Consider the following 15,266-nt stretch of genomic DNA (forward strand, 5'->3'; position numbering starts at 1 on the left):
GGGGACAGAGGAGAAACACATTTCACTTCTCCTGTTTGCTTCTTCCAAAGAACTACAGGGAAGGGACATGGGAAACAATGAAATGCCAGGTGGTGATAGAAAAGGTGACAGGTTTGTGGACTTATGGAGTGCCAGGGTAAATAACCTTCGTTACTGGTGTGGGATAACGGCTGGGGAAGCTGCTGCCTGTTCCCCACCCGCAGGCTTCAGGGTTAGCTAAGAATAAGGGCTGTGAGATGTCTGCAGCCTGAATGCCTACAAGAAGGCAGCGTGGAGAAGAGCTTGGTCTCTGGGGTGAGCTGGTGCTGTGGAAGTGTTGTGTACAGGGCTGAGGAGCAGAGCTGCTCACGTAGCTGGGGATGGTGTGACGAGCCCTTTGTGCTTCGGCACCAGCTCCGGGAGGAATGGCCAGTCTCTGGCTAATCGGGCTGTGAGGAGAGAACAGGGGGAGGCCCTGGTGAGGAACTGTTCCTGTCACCAGCTGCTCCTCCTGTTGGTTTCAGTGTCAGTGCTCTAATGGCATCCAGCTGATGAGGTGCACTCAAGGCTTTTAAGGCCAGGAACGTAGAGCCATCCCCAGCGTGACAGAGGGGCGCAGTGACAGTCTCCGTCCGAGTGTGTGTAAAGGTGACTTCTCTCAGTGCAGAGATCAGCTTTTTCTTTCACATGACTCATCGTAAGGTCCAGCTCTGTTGCAGAGAGTGCAGCCAGGAGCAATGAGGCGGTGCAGGGACTTGCTGGAGTGGCTGCCCTGCAGTTCATAGCGGTGACGTGGTGATGTGCTGCTCTTTCCTGGAGGGTGGGAGGATGCAGAGTCTATGTCCAGGTATCTGAGTGGCAGGGTGCATCTGAGCCTTCCAAAACTGCTTTGAAATCACAGACATAGGCAGTTCACTCACTTAGAGGTGCTACTAAATCACATAAAATCAGATTTGAGGTGTGGCTGCTGGTTGCAGAGCTAATTTTGGAGGGACAGGGACAGCACTGATGCTGGCATGCAGCAGTTTGCTCATATGTAGGCTCATGAGTGTACAGAGGCCCTGGCTCATTTGGCTTCCAGATGTGTTTTTGCCTTGGTGGATGTCACCAGAGGATGGTGGGCACAGGGGATCCTTCCTGAGGTGCTGGGGCACAGCTGGAAACCCCCACTGCTGCTCTAAGGTTCCTTTTGGCTGTGTGCTCTGGCTTTAGAGCTGTGAGATAACTTCCTGTGTGTTTTACAGGGCACAGATAATGTGTCTCTGTGCCCAACTTCTCATTTGTGCACATGCAGTTGCCTAGAAGTCATTCATCTCAGAGCAGGGAAACTGTATGTGGGCGTCTGGAGAAGGAGCTCAGTGGTGCTGGATCACCTGCTCTTTAGCCATGATCTTTTAAATCCTGACTTTCTTCTCTAAACTGATTTTTCTGAAGGCTGCTTGCCATCTGTGCTGCAGACAGTGAAGTACCTTCCAGATGTCTTTGACCAGGCTCTGTCCCATGCAGTCTGAAATCAGCCTGGGGTGCATCTCCTGGAGCCAGGGAGAGCAGACCTGGGAAACTCCTCTGTCAGTGCCTGAATAAGAGAGGAATTGAGGGGATCATCAGCTTCCAGGGCTGTCCTGGGAGGCCTGGCTGCTTCCCATGGCTGAGGCCACTTCTTGTGCTCAGCCCAAGGCTGGTTTTCCAGTGCAGTTCAGTTGCCAGTCTGCGTTCCCTTGCCCAGTCTGGCTGTTCCCCTCATCCCTGAGGGCGAATGAAGGCGGCCAAGACGCCCTAATTAAGCTTATTGAAGAATGCATCCTTGGAGTCTCATGGGTCTGGCTCGTTGCCTACACGGTGTGCTGGCATCTCTGCATGGAGATCTGTAAATTATATTGCTACATCACTTTAATTACAGCCTTGCTCTCTCTTTAATGCCCCAGCTGCTGGTTTTGTGTGCTGTGGGACACTGCCAGTGATGAACACTCCTGTCTGGCTTCACAGACCTGCTTAAGGGTGGTTTGCTGAGTCACTTGTGTTCTTCTGGTGACCCTGGGCACTGCTCATGTTAACCAGGGAGTGGGAACCAGCACAGGGCTGCAGCCTCAGCCTGCTGACATGTGGAGCTTGATCATGGAGTTACAGACTAGTCCTAAAACTGCTTGAGAAAGTCCTGGTGTGTGTAGTACCTGGGGCTTGAGGTCCTGTGATACACTTGGTGAGAAGAGCCTTGTGCTTTTTTGCTAGGAGTGGGAAATACCTGGCTATTAGAGTTAAGTGCAAGGCAGTCAGGCTATGGTATAGCCAGCCCTGCACCTGGCTGCCCAAGCCTGTCGTGCTTGGCAGACTAAGGCTTGTTGTATTTCCCATTCCATCTTTCTTAGGAGTGTTACTGGATATAATTTGGTTTTTAATAATTTTTTTTAGGCTCATCTGTTGGGAATAAATGAAGAAAGTGACTATGAAAGCACAGCATCTCTCTTCTGTTTCCATCAATGAGGAGAAGCTCATAACCAGGTAAATAATTAAAAAAAACCCCAACATTTAATGACTTTTACCCCAGGTTCCTTCCTTAATGGGACCCTGTAGAGAGCTGAGCCTGTGGCAGCAGCGATTCCTGGAGCTGGCTTTCTCTGCAGGACCCAGAGAGCAGAGCTGCCCTTCACCGGGGTGTCAAAGAAGAGTGCTCTGCCTTTGTCCATGCTGTAGAACAGCACTTCTGGGGACACTGAAATCCAGTTCTGAATTAGGGGCAGCCCTTCCTGTCTCTGCAGTCTGTTGAACATGGGGTCAGTGTTTAACTGTGGTCTGTAGCCCCCCCCATGGCAGGGTTTCTTGGCAGGGAGACCTATGTGGCTGCCTGCTCTACTCTGTGGTGTAAGCAGGTCTTCAGCCTACTTATCCAAAGCTGGGATTTGTGCTCAAACTGTGTGTCCTGGGATGCTTTTCCACAGTTAAATCTGGCCAGTGGGAGTCTTTCCTCATGCTGCCATAAACCCTGAGCCTCCCAGCATACAGCTCCATCCCCTTTTCAGGGGGGTTAGAGCACAGGAGCTGGGAGAGCTCCTTCCCCACTTCACTTCTCTCCTGTGGGAAGCAGCCAGCTGCAAACACACCCAGGGATGGGGCTGTGAGTGAACTTCTCACCCCACAGTAGGTGTTGGCACCCGGATCCTGGTGCTCCTGAATGTGGTGTGAGCAGTGGTGCTGACTGCTCCGTCTTCAGGGCAGGGTGTCAGAGCTTCCCCCAGAGCACACCAGTGATAAATCCATCTCCTTCTCCTAAAGAGGTGTTCCTTTTATGCTGCTGCTCTTCTGGAATGTCCTGCTTTTGTGCCAGAGGGAAGGAATCAGTGTGAACTTGGATGTGTTTGGGTACAACAGCACTGGGAAATGTACCAGATCAACCAGTGTCTCCAGGTTTTTATTCCCTGATACACGTGCTGTTCGAGTGGTGAAGCATGGCTCCTGGTTGAGACCCTTCTGTGCTCCAGTTGGGATTTAAAGAACTGTTCCAGCTTCTCTGCCTTGTGGAAAAAACCCAAATAAGTTAGTTAGAGCCACTAACACGTTCCATGTGCACCCAACGTGCTTCCAGTGCAGCTGCCAGACTGTCATCCCCATCTGTACCCCACAACTGCGGTGAGGTCACCCCTCCTGCAGCTGCAGGCCTGCTGTCTGGCAGTTGCACAAGGCTGGACCGAAAGGCTGACCCAGCCTGTGGGGTGACTTGTCTGGCTGACCCTGCGTGTCGTCAGGCAGGACCCTGTGAATACCCGTGGGTGACTGTAGGGCTCGGGAGGAGAGGACACAGCTCAGCTGTCCTGGCTTAGCTGGTGGAGTGAACGTGCTCTGGGCACTGGACCTCTCAGCTCGCTTGTGTCCTGCCCTCGTTGCTGAGGGGTGCAGTGAGTCTGCAGCAAAGTCCCTCTTCTGGACCCATCTCAAAGCCCTTCTGTCCCTCACCCAGCTTTGGCTTCTGGCAGTGGCTGTGTCTGGCTGTTGTCAGCAGGCTGTGCTGTGGGGAACAGTCCGCAGCGTCACGCTGAGAGATGGGCCCTGCCTCTCGGCTGGGCCGGGCCTTGGGCCTTCAGAGCAAAGCTGTGTTCCCTCAGACTCCTCCTGGACACTGGAGACCCTTTTAGCCAGCCCCTTTCCGGGGCTGAAGGCAGCCAGAGACTTTCTCCTCCAATGTCTCCGGTACCCAAGGACAGAGGAGTTAAATCTGTCCCTCAGGGCTCTCCGCTCTGTGGCTCCTCACCCTTGGCTGCCCTAATGCAGGGCTGGAACCTGCAGGATGGGTTGGTGCTGACTTTTGTGGCAGTTAATGGGAAGTTTTTATAGACAAGGCAAGAAGCTGAGTACAACTCACCAGAGCTTGCTGTGAGAGGCAGCATCTGCCTCAGAGCAGCCTGAGCACCTCACTCAGTGCTTGCAGCCTCTGGTTTCACTTGCCTTTGCAGCCAGCATGGAGTAAGGGTAACAGACAGGCCACAGGCTTCAGTGCAGGTCCTTATAGTTCCTCACCTGCCCTCGGGGAACTGAGCTCCCAACTTTATACCTGGAAAAGGCCTGCAAAATAACAGCTGCCAATAAAACAGCGGCCAAAGGCTGCAGAGCAGAGAGGTGTATGTGGTGAGCACCTGGCAGGCATGGTCAGCAGCCCCATCCCAGCTCAGGTCAAACAAAACTGCCTCCTGGCTGTGTGTTTATCCTCTGTGCATCAAGGAGTTGTCTGTGTCGGAGGCCGGGACGTGTTGCATCTTGCTTACCTTTGGCCGGTGTGATCCAAATTTCACTTTACCTGACTCATGTGGAGGCCTATTACAGCTTGCCCTTTGGTGGCATGACCTGAATACCATCCCTCCTTGCTCACAAGGCACAGGGAGCCTGCAGCAAGCTATTCCAGCAGGGTGGAGAGAGGGGCTCTCACTACCCTGGTACTAGGGTGCAAGAGCCAAGTGATTTGAAGCGAAATGAGGTAAAAATCAACACAGCCCAGCACTGTGCTGATAAAGCCACTTCAAAATCTCTCTGGAGGAGTTGCTGTAGGCTAATGGAGTTAATAATTTATACCCTGAGTGTTAGAAGGGATGCAGTTGCTGTGGCTGGCTTGTGGTGCAGCCCTGATGCTACCTGCAGTGCCAAAGCCCTGCTTGTCCCTCCCCTTGGCACCACAGGAAGGGACAACAGGTCCAGCAACAGGACCCTGCCTGGTTAGTGGAGCCAGGGAGGGATGAGGGATGCCTGAGAGAGCTTCTCACTCACATGCTCATGGTGGTCACAGGGGACCCTGACTGCCAGGGCACTAAAATGTCCTTTCCCCTGAGTGTGGTTCCCACGTGTGCTTTGGTTCTCAGTGGTGGTGCTGGAAGTCAGCATGTGGTTCTGGGTACAGGGGGTGGCATTTTATTGTATGTTATTGTATTGGGGGGTTTTGATGGTGTTTTTTTTAATGTTTTATTTTATTTTTAATTTTCATTTCAAACTGGTGCAGGGGTTGTGCTAGTGCTTCCAACTGTATGTGGGTCCTGAACAGCTCCAGCAGGTGTGTGTGGCCCTTCCTGGGAAAGGCTTGTACAGCCTGTTTTGCCTGTGGCTCTGCTGTTAGAAAACAAATAAGCTGTTATTTGGAAACAAACGTGGTGTCTGTGCTCACTGCAAGACAGTACCTCAGCCTCCTGGGTGGTTGTTCATCTCCTTTGGTGCTTCAGGACTGCCCGTGAGGAAGGTTTCAGATGCTCCCATGCAATTGTTTCCCCTGCTTAATTATCTCTGCTGGTGGGAATTGCTCTTTTGTATTATGATCTAAGTAATCTTTGCTGTTAAATTGGTGTGGGGAAGAGCCTTTCTTTCTTGATAGTCCCAAAGTACCTATCACTTGGCTCTTTTGGGTTGTCCAGAGCTGCATCTTGCTTTTGGCCTTCAAGCTTCATGCTGCTTATCACTCCCCCTCCTCCTCCTTGGACTCTGCCAACCTGGGGTCTGTTCTTCAGAACTAATGCTAAAAGGCAGAGTGCTCAGACCAAATGTGGGCTTGAGCTGTGGTGGAGCAGCCTGGCCCTGAGGAGGATGTTCCCACCTGCATCCCCTCGCGTGGCGGCTCCTCGCATGGTCCCAGGAGGTTTGGACAGCACGTGGCTGAACTCCAGTTGCTGTATGGAGTGTTCTTTCCAGGCAGAGCTCCTGAAGGGAGGAGGTGGTGGTTGTGGCCCAGAGCCTGAGGTGTGAGGGAGCTCTAATTCGGTTGTTCTGAAATCGCACCAAATGTGAAGGACTCTGCACCCCTCTCCTGCAGTGCTGTGCGTTGATTGAGGATGGGGGTGGGTGTAGCTACCTGGGAGGTTTAACCATGGCTGGCACCACTGTGCCTCCCTGTCCCTGCACAGGGTTTCAGAGCCCATCGTTATCCTGCTGCTTTTAATTGCATCAGCAATTTCTGTTTGCAACCCCGGGAGGATGGGCAGGCTTATCACCCCTGCTCCTTGGCAGAGGCTCTCTTCCTCTTGGTCCTCTGTCCTCCCAGCAAAGACTCTGCAGAGCTGTTATGTTTCAGCAGGAGGAAGCTGAAGTGTTTTATCTGGGCTTACTGCAAGTATCCCAGAATAAGAAAACACATAAAAACCCAAGGGAAAACAAGCTGGGACCTAACAGTTGATCTGCAGCTCTGGGAGTGTTGTTCCTGTTTGCTTCCCCCTCATGACTGTGACTCGAGTCCAAAGTACGTGTTATTCTGGAGCAGCCTCATTAACGTCACATCAAACCCTGACTAATTAATTTCCTCTGTGTATCAGGTCTTTAAAGAAGCGACTTGTCAGCACCCAGAGCCCTGTCAGAGTGTGACTCCCAGGAGATGGTGTGCTGGTCCTTAAACCCGTACAGGGATGGGGTGTCCCCCTGCTGCTTGCCCAGCCTGGGTGTGCAGTGGGAGGTGTTCAAACACTGTGCTTCTCGTTGGCATCTTCTGTTGCAGGGAGCAGCTGAGGTCTCTTCTGAAGACTTACAACTCGTACTACTCTGACCAGGAAAATCTGCAGCTGTCTCAGAGTCAGGTAGGGATCTGTGTACACCAGCACCAGAGCGGGGCTGGACACGGTGGGGTCTGGAGGCCCCTTCCAAGCCCTGGGATCCTGGGAAGAGCAGGGTGTGACAGCAGGAGAGCAGCACTGGTTAACAGGGCGAGTTTCAGGGTGTGCCCAGGGCCATGTCTCTGCCATCCTAGTCCTTAGCACACCCCAGGAGATGGTTCTTTGCACTGAGCTCTCATGGGGCTGCAAACACTTCCGTGGGGTGCTGCTCCCCCTCCCTCAGTGTGGGATGGCAGGGCTGTGGCCACTCTGCTCAAGCAGACACTGCTGCTCTCCTCAGATGTGGGCCTGGCAAGCATAGCCCCAGGAGCTCTGTGCCTGCAGAGCTGGAGGGTGGATGGATGGTCCCTCCTACGACAGAGTCCCTGCTGCAGAGGTCTCAGCCACCTCCTCCTCCTCCTCCAGCTGGGTTTCTGGTGCTTGGCTGATGTCAGGGCCCAAAAGGACATCAGAGCGATGCTGGGCAAGAAGGTCTGCATGTGGGCAGTCCTGCTGCTTGCTCTGCAGGGACAGGCTACTGTGTGTGCAATGGGGGACCAGTAGCAGGCTCTGGACTGATGCAGTGCTTTGCCTCATCAAGGAGGCTTTTATTAGCTCGCTCTTCCCTATAACCACCTTCTTAGCACCTGGCTCAGAAGAGCTGGTGACCCAGCTGGAACTGTACTGGTACAGAACTATGGACACCTTAGCTGGAAAACCTCCTGGCCAAAGTCAGACTGATGCTGCACCAGGTCAGCTGCAGCTTTAGCTGGGAATATCTCAAGTATGGAGATTATGCAGCCTTATGAGCTGGGGCTGTGTCAGCCTTGGCAATCTCATTGCTTTCCTGTTAGTTTGAGGGGAAATCAGTTATTGTTATGCAATAATTAGGCAGTGCTCCTTATTCCTTTTTGGTTTTTCCCAGGGTGAAGGAGGCAAACCATTTATAGAGGGCATCTTGTCCATCTTCTGGGGCGTCCGACATCCGATCCAGCTGAAAATTCAGGATGAGAAGCAGATAGCATCCTTTGTAACCCTGAAGTCAACAGGGACTGTGGGCTTGGTCCCTGGGAAAAGGTAACCAATGAACTTCCACGAGGAGGAGACAGGCTGGTGTTTCAAAACCGCTCAGCTATGGGATGGCAGGATGTAACCTCAGTCCACAGGTGGAGAACTCGAGTCTGGGGCAAACCTGGGGCTCTGCTGACCATGGCCAGGCCTGCTGGGACAGGGTGCCTGGGGCTGGTGGGACAGGGTCCAGTCCCCCAGTTAAACTGGCTCTTTGCCTTTTGGTTCTTAAAAACCTTGTGATGGGTGGAGATCTGATTCTTACAGCAAACAATAATTCCCAGTCACAGGAGTGCAGAGCTGCCCTGACATGCTTCCAGGCGTGCAGAGTCCCTGCTCTGTTTCAAGGTATGCAGAGCACTCTGCTGTTTGATCCTAAGTGAACTCTGCAATGCATGGAGCACAGCTCAGCTCCTCCTCTGGCGTGTTCAGGGGACACAGCTGGATATTGTTTTGAACAATATGGGAAATGAATTGCTAACACTTCCCTAGAAATTGGTTTCTTCTCAGGCAGAGCAGCAGCTGGCCAGAGGCTTTGTGCTGGAGAGCTCATGTGCAGAGTTACAGAAGCCTTGGCAGGAGGAGTGGGGGGTTGATGGAGTTGCCTGCTGTCCTACAGACCTGGCACAGGGGGTAGTACAGCAATTTAATCTGTGTCTCTGTTCAGCAGACATGCCAGGCCCTGTGCCTGTTCACACCAGGACTCTGTGTTTCTGGGTGCCTGCCTGGCCCCCTCCTTGTGATTCGTCCAGGGCATTGCTGGGAACAGGCAAAGGATCACTGTGAGGTGTGGAAAGGGTGGCCTGGGCAGTGTGTGACAGGCTCTAGGGGAGAGCACGGTGCAGGAGGGATGCCCAGTCACACCAGTCACACCACACTACTCACTGACTGCACCATGGTGTAAACAACAATTATCAGCTTCGTAACCCCCACTGACGCCTGTCGCTGTGTTCTGAGCAGGGGTAGGAATGTGTTACCTGGAGCCTACACAGGCTACGCTGAGGTCACCGGGGTAACAAGAGTCAGTAACTGTAGGTACATGTCTGGTGTTCCAGGGGAATGACCCGCTGGGGAGAGTTTGATGACCTGCACCACATCAGCGGGGAGACTCCGCAGTCGCCTGAAGAGACGCCAGGCTGTGAGAAACGTTAGTGCTGAGGCTCCTGTGCCCACTGACCCTTCCTGCTCCTGCGGCCCTGCAGAGCCACTGGGACCCCCCGGGCCTTCCCTGCCAGCGAGGGAAGCCTCTCTGTGTCTGATCAGTGCCTGGTGCACACCAGTGAGCTGCTGGGGTGTGGCTGGTCGCTGCAGACATGGCTGTGTGGGGGGCTTCAGGGGGCCTGTTGCTCTCCATCGCGCCCACTGCCTCGCCCGCTCCCCCCCACTCCCCCCACACACCCAGAAAACAACTGGAGAAATAACATACCCAAAGCATCCCTGCCCAGGGAGCCCCATCCCGTGGGACGGGGTGGCAGCTCAGCACCAGGCTGAGGCCGTTCCCTCCTGCCCAGGTCACTCGTGTTACGAGAGCCACACGCTGAAGCCCCGTGGGGAGCAGGAGCGGGGCTGCGCTACCCTGCGCGGCGCTGGCGGTGCCGTGCCGCGGCGCGACAGGACCAGGGCAGAGGGGGATACTCACAGGTTCTCCATCAACGGCCACTTCTACAACTACGAGGTATGGATGGTGCCTGGGGAGGCTGGGAGCTGGGACACAAACACCCTGTGCAGCAGCACAGGCTGGGGGAGACTGGCTGGAGAGCTGTCAGGTGGAGAAGGACCTGGGGGTGTTGGGTGACTGGGACTGCCCAGGAGCCAGCAGTGTGCCTGGGGGCCAGGATGGCCAAGGGCATCTTGGATGGTGTCAGAGCCAGCGTGGCCAGCAGGTCTGGGGAGGGGATTGTGGCCCTGGGCTGGGCACTGGGGAGGCTGCACCTTGAGTGCTGGGTCCAGTTCTGGGCTCCTCAGCATCAGAAGGACATGGAGGTCCTGGAGTGAGTCCAGAGAAGGGCAACCAGGCTGGGGAAGGGGCTGGAGGGCAAATCCTCTGAGGAGCAGCTGAGGGAGCTGGGGGTGTTCAGCCTGGAGAAGAGGAGGCTGAGGGGAGCCCTTCTCCCCACCTCCCTTGCCCTGCCAGGAGGGTGCAGAGAGGTGGGCAATGGTCTCTTCAGCCAGGGGACAGGCGATGGGACAAGGGGCAATGGGCTCAAGCTGCCCCAGGGCAGGGTCAGCTCAGCTGGGAGGGAGGAGCTTAAAGGGCTTTTCCAGCCTGGTGACTCTGATATGCCCTGGACACCCCTGAGCCCAGAGCAGCACTCGCACAGCCCCCCATGCCCTGGGCTGCACCCTGGGGTCTGTCGTGGGCTCTGCCCCGCGGTGCCGCAGTCCTCACAGTCCTGCCCTTCTGCTGTGTGTGTTCCCAGACATCAGTCTTTACTCCAGCCTTTGGATCAGAAACCAAAATAAGAATCAACAGCCAGATGAGAACCAGACAAGTGATAGAACAGCTGCTGCGCAAGTTTAAGGTAACTCTGGGTGTCACTGAGTGTGGCACAGTGGTGCTGCCGGAGGGGCAGGGGTCAGCTGGGAGGGGCCGTGAGCTGAGCAGAGCACACAACCCCCTGGGCTGTTCTTAAGGTATGGCTCAGTTTGGTTTGACAAATGTTCCGTGGCTGTTTGAGGCTAGAAAAGTTATTTTGGGTGTGGAGTGTGCAGAGAAGTGAGCGATGGAACAGCTTCTCCAGGAGCTCACACACAGGAGGGGGGAAGCTGCTGCAGTTGGAACATGTCCCAGCCCAGAGAAAGGGGGTTTGCTGCTGCTCGTGGCCAGTTTGCCACTGCTCATGGCCATGCTTCTCTCTGCTGATGGGACCTGCCCCTTGTGTTGTGCTTAAAGCAAGAGGGAATGTCTGGGAGATGTGTTCCATTGGATCCAGGCACACAGAAAGCTCCTGAAGCCAGCAGCCAAACTAGTGCTCGAGGTCAGTGCCATACAGCCTGAGACAGTGGTTTTTTCTTCTGGGGGTTTCTTTGGTACCATCTTCCATTAGCATGGTGGAGTCACCGTCCCTCAGGGTGCTCAAGGAAAGGTTGGATGAGATCCTTTGGGACATGGGTTAGTGAGTGATAGAGATGTTAGGGGGAAGGGGGATAGTTGGACTGGATGATCTTGGAGGTCTGTTTGAACCTTAATGATTCTGTGGTGACAGCTGGTCAGAATTACTCTTGTATGCTCCTTTATCCTGCACACCTTTGTAGCATACAGCTGCTTATAACTCTCCAGTTACCTGATCTAGAAACTTCCCTATTGCAGGCTCACATCATGCTGTTAGCAAGGGTTGGTAGCATAGCACTGAAAGGAGAAGGTGACTTCCACACAAGGAGTGCAGTTACAGAGCAGGTCCTGAAGTTGCAGAGAATAAGTTGGGGAGTGAGTGTTCAAAAGGAGTGCTGCCTTCTGAGCGTGGTGGTGTGGGCAGGTGATGGGCTCAGCCCATCAGGGTCACCTGAAGAGTGAGGTGCATGCAGCAGTTAAGGATGCTCTGAGGAACCAGGAAAGATCCGGTGTTGCCCACCATGGTATGGTACTGGCCTGGGTGGCATGGCAATGGGAGCAGTCCTGGGGGGTACAGGGGACAAGGCTCCTCCAGACCCAGTGTCCTTCAGCCTTTCCACAGGCTGGGATCTGAGTAGCTGGGTGGGGAAGCACAGGGCACATCTGCTGCCCGTGAGATGCTGGGGACAGGCGCTGGCTGTGCTGAGGGGACTCTGTGTGTCTGTTCACAGATCGAGAACAGCGCCCATGAGTTTGCTCTGTATGTGATCCACGCCACCGGAGGTAAGCCAGGCACTGCCCGGCCCCCTGCCCGCCCCCCTCCCATCCCCAGCCCCTTGGTGCCCTCCTGCTGCGCCGTGTGTCCGTGCTGTGCAGGGACAGGGTTCAGTGCAGGCACAGAGTGGTGTCTGGCCGTTCTGGGAGCCCCCAGAGAGGCGCAGGGCTCTGGCAGAGCGGGCAGCCTGTCTCACCGATCCCGGGGCTCGCCGCCAGCCTGGCTGGTTCTGCTGAGCAGGGCTTGGTCTCAGCCGTGCTGAAAGGCTGAGTGAGGTCTGGAAGCTGTTCTGCTCTGCCTTCCATTGGGCACAGCCACGCTGCAGCTGGGGCTGCCGGGCTCCTGCCTGTGGTGTTCTGGGGTGCTTCAATTGAGGGGTTTGGATGCTGGTCCTGGATCACCAATGCCTGGTTAAAAGTGCACATCTCCCAGTGGAAAACATTTCCTTCTGCCACAGAGTTGACTCGGCTTCTTCAGCAAAAAGTCAGCTTGATCTGTATTGAGAAGCCCAGGAGAGATCACTGATGGGCATGTTCCTTAAGTGTCAGGCCATGAGTTGGAACAGGGTTTGAAAGTGAAGCAGGTTTTGGTTTGGGGACTCACCCCAAGCTGATGAGATCAGTCTCCTAAACACATCTGTGGCCACAAATACTGTGACTCGCTTGTCCTGCATCTCCTGGCTTCTCCCAAAACCTCTGGCAGAGTTTAGGTGCCACCCCCTCCTGCAAATGTGTAGTAGTGGCTTGCTAGGTATCTAATCATTGAATGTCAGTCAAATACCAGAGACTGCTGAGGGCAGGAGGTGTCCAGAGGCACCCTTGCTGTTCTGTGCATCATGACACTTCCTTTAAATCCCAGAAAAGAAGCAGCTGAGGAGTGGAGACATTCCCTTACTGCACAGACTCTTGCAGGGGCCCTCAGAGAAGGTTGCCAAGTTCTTTCTCATGGACAGGGACGTGGAAGAGATCAGCAGTGATGTATGTATAGCACCCACTCCACTGCCTTGCTGTGTTTTCCCCCATTAGTGTAGTTGCTAATGAGCGTTTCTGGTCCTCTCCTTGGCAGGTTGCTCAGTATATGCAGTTCCATCTTCCCTTCCTGGAGACAATTCTGCACAGAATAAACGAAGAGGAACAGCAGGAGATTCAACAGACAATTGCAAGGTGAGGAGGAGTAAAATGAGTGAATGTTTGCAGTTATTATGGGTTGGCTCAAGATGTGAATGTGCTGTTGTAGCACAGTGCAGTCACTGAAGTGAAACTTGGGGGATTTATAATCCTTTCTGCATCCTGCATCCCCAGGTGAGCTGCTGCCATTAGAGATTCCAGTGTGAATACAGACTGCATACACATGAGGGATCTTCCCAGAAAATCTGGACCCCTCAGGGTCACTTCTGTTTCCTCTGTCTTTAGATTGCTTCCTCAGTTTCTACTTGTCACTCTGCATTTCCCTGGGCAGCAGATGCAGTGTCCTGTGGTGCTGTTTCAGGGTTCAAGCTGCATCAGTGCTGAATTCTCAACATGCCTCTAGAACTCCCACCCCCACCCCCAAAAAACAATGAGTTCTGTCAGTAGCTCAAGTGGGTGACAAGTCAGAGACCCACCATATGTGGGTCAAAGCATCAGCTGTGGATCTGGCATCAGGAAACCCAAAGAATAACCAGCAGTCACCACTTCCTCCCAGGAGAGCTGCCTTGGGCTGGTTTCCAGCCATTCCAGGGGCACGTTAGGACTCGGGTTGAGTTTCCACAGGATTCTGTGTTACTCAAAGGCATTGTCTCCCTGTGTCCCCCACCTCAGGTACCTGAAGGAGAAGCGCTTGATCTGCCAGCACCTGCGTAGTCGGACTGTTAGGAAAACAGAGACTGCAGTGTGATGGGAACAGCCCCTTGCCAACAGCCCTCGTGCTGCCCCTGCCCAGGGGATGCCAGTCGCTTGCTTGACCACGCCACGGCTGAGGAGCGCTCAGAGCACGGGGTGTGCCTGGTGCCAGAGCTCCTCCTCATAGTTACACAGCTGAAACGGGACCTGCTCCTCTGCTGCTCTGGAGTGCGAGCTGGGAACCACCTCAGGAGATGCTCTAGGTGCCCCAAAAGAGGATGAATGTAGCTCAAAATGTAAAACAGGGGAAAAAGTCCCTTGGAAAGCACAAGGCTTTAAAAGCTCCTCATTTACCCAGCGCTGCCAAGGGTCTAGGATACAGGGAAAGTACAGCAATAGCCAGGGAGTTCATGTACAGAGAGTATGAAAACTCTGTGTGGTTGTCCTTCTGTTAGAGGGATGTTGAGTGATGTCAGGAGGAGGCTTGTCAGCAGAGGGAAGTGACAAACAGTGTTTCTGTGTATCAGGCTGCTGTCAGGCTTGAAAGCAACCAACCAACCAACCCAGGTGTGCAGGAGACACCCGACATCCCTCTGGTCAGGCTGCAAGGTGCTGAACTCGCCCAAGCTTTGAGCTACAGTTAGAAGAGGCTGAATGAAACCCTCCCACGTCACAGCTACTCAGCTCTTACACTTAGATGGGAATTTCTCTCTGAAGTACCTCTTGAACGCTGACTGCTGCTGCGTCTGCTCCACGGGGTCCTGGAAGGCACCTCTGTACCTTCTGCTGCTGAAGGAACTGCTGTGGTGCAACTCTGCGTCTTGGAGTTGTGGGTGGGAATGGGAAGTGTTGGGGGGACGGGGGCTGGAAGCAGCAGGCGTGCTGGGGGGTCAGCAGCCGTCCCATGGGTGCATTCCTGGCACAGTGTGGTCCCAGCACGGGGCCTGCCTGCTTGAGCCATGCTGAGCAGCAAGGCTGAGCTGTAGAGAGGAAATAAAACCCAATCAGTGCACAATTAACTGCCCTCCTGTGTCAGCTTGGCTTTGTTGTGGGATATCTGCATTTGCCTCGTTGCCTCTTGCTTTTGCAGAGACCCTGAGAGGGGGAGGAAGTTGGTGTGCAGGAAATGGTGCCTAGAAACACGTGGAATGAATGAAATAGGAAAGCCTGAGCGGTGCCTGAGATGGGGTTACTTGGATGGTAACTTAAGACTGAAGTGGCAGTGTGGTGGGGGGGTTGTTCTAATGTCCTGACTGCTACAATCCTGCCCAGGAGAATGGGCGAGGGAGCACAGAGGGGAGAGCTTGCTCAGCAGTTAGGATGCAGGGTGTGGAATGATGCTGTTGTAGGGGTGCAAACAGGAGAGGGACAGACACACAGCAGCAGCAGTGTGCACCCAGTGCTGCCGAGATCTCCCCCCAGGGACCCTTCAGTGGGTGTCAGCCCAGCTTCCTACAACGCTCAAGGTAAGGCTGAGTTTCAGTGAGGTCTGATGCTGACCAAGGGCCAGTCCTCAGCCTGAC

At 54.3% G+C, this 15,266-nt stretch overlaps 1 protein-coding gene across 1 annotated transcript; it reads left to right on the top strand.

Moving 5' to 3' along the window:
- Positions 1-2,386: 2,386 nt before the first annotated feature.
- On the top strand, positions 2,387-14,737 carry RASSF6 (Ras association domain family member 6). The gene is made up of 10 exons (XM_084266664.1): positions 2,387-2,478; positions 6,935-7,013; positions 7,954-8,105; positions 9,152-9,243; positions 9,608-9,771; positions 10,517-10,618; positions 11,880-11,931; positions 12,782-12,900; positions 12,989-13,086; positions 13,723-14,737. The coding sequence occupies exons 1-10, from the start codon at positions 2,408-2,410 to the stop codon at positions 13,796-13,798; spliced, it is 1,005 nt and encodes a 334-aa protein (XP_084122790.1). The 5' UTR covers positions 2,387-2,407; the 3' UTR covers positions 13,799-14,737.
- Positions 14,738-15,266: the final 529 nt, after the last annotated feature.

The sequence above is a fragment of the Gallinula chloropus genome, assembly GCF_964237585.1.
Source record: "Gallinula chloropus genome assembly, chromosome: 7".
In the NCBI taxonomy this organism is placed as follows: domain Eukaryota; kingdom Metazoa; phylum Chordata; class Aves; order Gruiformes; family Rallidae; genus Gallinula; species Gallinula chloropus.